This window comes from Apaloderma vittatum, unplaced genomic scaffold (genome assembly GCF_000703405.1).
Source record: "Apaloderma vittatum isolate BGI_N311 unplaced genomic scaffold, ASM70340v1 scaffold4164, whole genome shotgun sequence".
In the NCBI taxonomy this organism is placed as follows: domain Eukaryota; kingdom Metazoa; phylum Chordata; class Aves; order Trogoniformes; family Trogonidae; genus Apaloderma; species Apaloderma vittatum.
Genome location: NW_009711960.1, coordinates 50,405 through 56,404, shown reverse-complemented (window position 1 = coordinate 56,404; position 6,000 = coordinate 50,405). Strand labels below are relative to the sequence as shown.

The 6,000-nt window shown below is 39.6% G+C and overlaps 1 protein-coding gene across 2 annotated transcripts in view; it reads left to right on the top strand.

Annotated features, from left to right (window-relative positions):
• Positions 1-1,393: 1,393 nt before the first annotated feature.
• Positions 1,394-6,000, top strand: part of MND1 (meiotic nuclear divisions 1 homolog (S. cerevisiae)) — a 39,971-nt gene continuing 35,364 nt past the window's right edge. The window contains exons 1-3 of one of the 2 annotated variants that reach the window (XM_009867804.1): positions 1,394-1,454; positions 2,140-2,197; positions 3,981-4,129. In XM_009867804.1, the coding sequence (XP_009866106.1) occupies positions 1,431-1,454; positions 2,140-2,197; positions 3,981-4,129 (231 nt within the window). In that variant the 5' untranslated portion in view covers positions 1,394-1,430. Of the gene's footprint in view, positions 1,455-2,118; positions 2,198-3,980; positions 4,130-6,000 lie in introns of both variants that reach the window. The other variant, XM_009867803.1, reaches the window with a different exon arrangement.

Here is a 6,000-nt window from a genome sequence, read left to right as displayed (position 1 = left end):
AAGGTGGCGCGGGGGAAAGAGGTCGAGCGGCCCGTTTTCTGCCCGTGTTCCCACTCGCACGCCCGCGGCATCTCCAGGTGCTGACCCTGCGACGGGCTGACGTAGGAGACGGCCCTGACGTCAGTGATGACGTAGGGCCATCGCTGGCTAAAGCGGAGAGGAGGAGACAAAAAACATATTCCTAGTGCTTTTGTTAAACAGAGCACCGAATTGCTTCTCCTTGTGTGCGTGCGTTATTGTAGCTGTGCAAGCTGGTTTCTCGGTTGATTTTTTACAACCTACATCAGTGTGGCTCTTTTGCTCGTGCTGCGTGCTCTGAATCTTACGTTCCCCCACCGTGCGATTTGTTTCAGAGAAGCAGCAGTTAAGAAGTAAAAATGGTATCAACTGCCTTCTGTCAGGGCTTGGAAACAAACCTATGAAGCACCATGTTATTAGAACACCCACTTCCATTGACTCAAGGACAGTATTTCTTTGTTTTCTTTAACCTATTTCTATCAGCATCTTATTTTCCTTTTTCTATCTCCCTTTCAGTTTCCTGTAGCCACATGCAGCAGCATAGGCTCTCACAGCCTGTGAAGCAGGGAGTAGGGCAAGGAGAAACATTACAGCCACTGCTTTTGAGTTGTTGAGATCTATGCTAAACCCAACTAATAAAACTCCATTTCTCCATGCAATATTTTATATCCTAAATTTTGTATCCCATTTTTACAAGGGGCATATCAAAATAGTGTCTCTGATCAGAGGAGGATATTTCTCCGTTTTGTATTACTCGCCAGCGGTTTGTGAGTAGTCATTTCTGCGTTTTGCGTCTATTTTGATCCATATTATTTACTGTTTTGTCACACAACTGCAGAGAAAAGAAATAAAACAAATTTGAAGAAAGATGTAGTACCTCAAAATGTGCTTTATCTCCTTAAAAAAAACCTAAAGGGCCTACATCTTGCACTAAGCATCTCTCTATCACAAGAGAAAGAGCAATTCAAAACAAAAAGACCCAAACAATATTCCTTCTTATTTGAAGCATCATTAAATATTTGGATGAGTTGCAGAGAATTGTTTTAAATACACATTTTTAATCTAATAAGGTAAACCAAGAAACTGTTTGGGTATGCCAAGAAATATCGAGGCTTCAGCTGGACTGAGTTATGTGAAAGGTTGGTTCCAAAGGTAGGACATAGGTCTCTCAGTTTAATAGATTGCAAGTGGATTAGATTGGTGTCATGATTCTTTGGGAACAAGTAGTTTATCTAAAAGTCTAGGGCTAGTGGTAAGGTATTTTAAAAGATGGCAAATATAACTTAGAGGTAAATAGATTTGAATTCTAGGGAGATGTTAATTATTCAAATGGCTGAATGTGTTGTGTTGGGTTTTTTTCACTTTTCTAGTCCAAGAAAAGAGGTTTGAGCTTTGAGGAGAAGAGAGCTCGTATGATGGAGATCTTTTTTGAAACAGTAAGTAACTTGTAATTGTCCTGCATTTAGTTCAGTGGGAAAACGAATCCTAAAAGAAGTTGAAGCGTATATGAACTCTGTATTTCCTGCTATGCATTTCACTGTGTCATCAATGTATAAATTACAGGGAACAGCTTGATTTGTGTAGCTTTTGGTCAGATCACTTGTCCTCAGGTGGAGCCATGGCATGAAGGTGCACAGGTGGTGTTAAATGCTTTGTTTGCTCCCTATTCAAATCTCGTTTTGAGTCTTTAAGAAGGAGAGCAAGAGATTAGGAAGTCTCACTGCAGTTTATAGGAGGAGGAGGAGATCTGAGTGTTAGAAGAGATGAGAGCAGACCTGGAGGAGGTCTGGGGAGAAGAAACCTGGATATCCAAAGGCACAGCTACGGTCTAATCAGGGCTCTGCCTACACTAGGGGGTTTACAGTCTAACTTGATACAAAACATGGCAACTTTAGAACACCAAAGAAAAGAACAGGGATTGTTAGAATAATGGTATTTTTAAATTTATTTGCATAATTTGCAGAATGCTCTAATTCTTTGGAGGGATATGCAGCCTGTTTCCCCAGCAAAACATAAACCTGTCGTCTTCTTGTTTTCATGGCCATTGATTTAGTGTGAAAATCACTCAGGCTTAGATGGTGCTGTCATTTGGAGTTAAAGTGTCTTTTTTGTTTTGCACAGAAAGATGTGTTCCAGTTGAAGGATATAGAGAAGATTGCTCCAAAAGAAAAAGGGATTAGTAAGTTTTTACAAAAGTTATTTCTTTGAGCCATTAATCACGTTTTGGACAGGTCATGCAGTGTAAGTTTTCCTGGCTGGTCCAGTTTTAGGTTTGTGATGGTAATAATGGGGAAGAAAAATGCTAGAAAGAGAGACTGGTCAATGGCCAGGCTGTAGCATTAAAAATGACATCAACAGCATACTCCTACTTCAGTTTGCTAATGTTTGTCACTTACGTTAGATGTTTGGGCCAAACTGGGAGATTATTAAAATGTCTCAGCTAACTCCAAGCTAGCTACTGAAACATGGGATGGGGTTTTTCTTAGACTCTGAGATGCTTGACTTGCAGCAACTTTTAGTCTATGAAACGATTATGACTCCTGAGGTAGCGAACAGAGGAATTAAACATCTGTCTGTAATGTCACAGATATCATAAATGCTTGTCCAGGTGTCCGCAGTTAATGTTCTGTTGAGATTTTCCCCCCCTAAAAATGGACAGACAGCTGTAAGTGGAAGGGGTTAGTCTTTTTAGTGAAAGCCTTCCCAATGAGACCCATAGGTCCAAGAGGTTTTATGTAATGCTGTTTAATTGTTTTAGGTGTTCCTTGTTCTGTTTCCTTATATGTTCATTGACAAAATGGGTGGTGAAGCATGGTGTTTTTGTGGTCACCACTGTCCTTGACTAGGGTAGCTCTGTGACGCTGCAAGAGTAAATAAACTTGGTGAAAGAACTGCAGACTTATGTGAATATCTCAGAGCCGACAGCTCACAGAGGCACTCACAGGCATCTGAAGAGACATGGTGCTCTTGTGAGCACTTTGTCAATGTTTAACTGTAATTTGCAGGAAGAGCATGCCAAACAGTGAATACAAGCAATGGAATTTCATGCTCAAAAATCTGGAGCGTAGAATTTATAAAACCATTGCCACCTTTCAATAGCACAAGTTGGTCCTGCATCTGCATATGTAGGGATTTAGCCACACGACCCAAACCCCAGTTACTCTGAAAAGAAAATCGTCTAGCTTGTGGAAAAGCCCCCATACTAACATCCACTCTAGGGCTCCCAAAATATGGGATGTTCCTGATCTGAGATCCCCTTTAGACTTGAAATGGAAAGGCAGACACTGCAAACCATAGATTAGCTCAGAAGTCTTTATATTTGCAGCGCTTGAGGATAATAACTCCTTTGCTTTGCTGAAAAAGTATAATTTTTAAAATGTTGAATTACACCATACATTTGTTAGAATATGAACAATTATATTCAGAAATGTTTTGGATCCTTCTGACTGCAGATGACTTTCTGTATTGGAACTGAATGCAATCAAAAGCAAAATCTGCCCCTCCTGAGTCTGTAGACAGATGGCTTTTGTGCCTGTGCTGCTGTTAAACGCTTTGATAAGCGTTACAAAGTGAAATGTAATTACACTCTTAATCAAGAAATTATAAGTTAATCCATGTTAGAATCAAGATTGCAAGCCAACTTCTCAAGTACCCTCTCATGAGTTTGTTACTGTATTGTGCTGAAATATGCATGTATGTTTGATGGTACTCGTGAGCAGTGTTTTACGAACATCTGGTAGCAGTCTGTACAGAATAGCAGCCTTTATGTATAAACTGCTGGTTTCAAAGAGATTCATCACTTCAAGTGAAGCATCAGGCTTGGTGTCCTCTTGAAATCTTCCAGCTAGCTGACATTTTAGTAAAATATTCATGCAGATGATTGTAAATGATGGCTTATATTATTCATAATACTCTATAGTTTAGATGCTGTGCAGTTCTGACTTGCCTTTTTTTTTTATTAGCCTCAATGTCAGTGAAAGAGATTCTCCAAAGCTTAGTTGATGACGGCATGGTGGACACTGATAGAATTGGAACTTCCAATTATTTCTGGGCTTTTCCAAGTAAAGCTCTTCATGCCAGGAAACGTAAATTGGAAGAATTGGAGTCTCAGGTAAATCTATTTTAAGGAAAATATTTGTTTACCTGAATGGGTTTGCTTTATTCTTATACCTCTTGTCATTCTTTGTTATATTGCACTCTCTTATGTGTGTGTATGTACATGTGCACACACCTGCAGGTTTTATCACAGGAATCTTCTGGCACGCGTGGTACAACATTCTCATCGTTTTGTTGTCATGTCAGAAAAATTTTGGAGATTTTTCTTGTTGGAGCTTGAGAAAACTTTCTGTCTGCTTGCTGCTGAAAGCATGTTATTCATGATGCAAAACATCATTTAAGGTCTTCCTCTAAATGTTTAGGCAGCATATGCTTTTATGTGTCCTTTATATAATGTAGACCATCATGTGGTAATGATCTAAAAGCTGTGAGAGGACTGAGATGCATAACCCAAGTAAACGTGGCAGTGGTTTCTACTTACGGCCATTGTGCTTTCCTCTCTGCTTTTATTGGTAGCTTAACTTGTGAACAGTTGTGTAATCCCACATTACACTTTTATGAGGAGAGAAGGGCAAATTGATCACGATCTTCTGCAGAAGAGCAACGCATCTTTTGTTGCAGTGTTGCTGTTCTGTTGATCTGGTTCTTTCCTACTTTTTAGGAACTGTCTTTCTTGCTTCTTTTAAATGGAATGGGAAAGCATCTATTCATCTATTTGCAACTGGAGTACATGGTAACAGGATCAATAAACTAGCTTTATGGTGTGATTACACCACAGCACTGCCATGCTTACTTAGCATTATGTTCATTCATCAAAGAATCATTTGAATTAATGCAAAATTATTGATAGCATCTGAATGTTTTTACAGACATTCATTTCTTCAGAAATACCTCTGGCATCATTATTGCCATCCTCTGTGTAGCATTCTCAACTTCAGCTACTTCTTTAAAGCTCCAAATTAATTGTACAAAACCATGCTTTTTTCCACAGCTTGATCTGAAAAAAACAGTTTGTGATTCTGTTCACCAGAACAGTTAAAATAGCCTGACCAATGCAGCTGAAATTGTTTGTTCAGGTGCAGAGTGTAGTCTCACGACCGGAGAGGTATCCGTGGTGTTTATCCCTTGCTATGCTGTCGTTGCTTGTAAATCTCAGCTACTACTAAACTGAAAGGGTCCAGTCCACTGTTCTGTTTTAACCAACATAAGATCAAGAGTAAGACCTGCTAGAACTTTCACTTCCTTTCTCCTTGTTTGCTAATTCCTGTCAGTTTTCTGAGCCAGTGGTCCATTCAGGGGTCTGTGGCAGTCAGGGGGAAGCACTGGAGTCCTTCCCGTCATTAACTGGAGCTATGCGCTGACAACCTTTTGGGCAGGTGCTTTGGGTGACTTGGAAAGTGCTGCTTAAGGTAGCTCTTGTGGTGCTCTATGGGTCATGAAAAGTATTGACTCTTTAATTTCAAGTTCTGTCACTGACGTGCTCTATGTTTTGAGTAAATTTCTCAGCATCTTGGATGACCTATTAGTGTCACAGATAAAAACTGTACCTTGTGTGTTCTGAGACTTGGTTAATATTAAACTGTCTCACTGAAAATTTTGTCTGCTCCACTACTGCCTTTTTTTTCTGAGCTCAGATGAGTCCAGACATTAAAAACTTCCTTGATTTAGCTGGATAGGCTTGTACCATTTTCAGGCATGGACTTAATCTGACATGACTGGGCTTACATTCGTTTTTGTTGACTGATAGTAACAATGCACTGATTCCTACTTCAGTGATGTTTCATTTGTCTGAAGCAGATCAGTTTAACTCTGCACTAACTTGGAACTTAGTTTCCTAGTAAAGTTACTCATCTTATGAGTATATTCACAGCAATTTTAGACCACGCTACTTACTCTGCCAGAACATAAATGCCAACAAAGCAATTG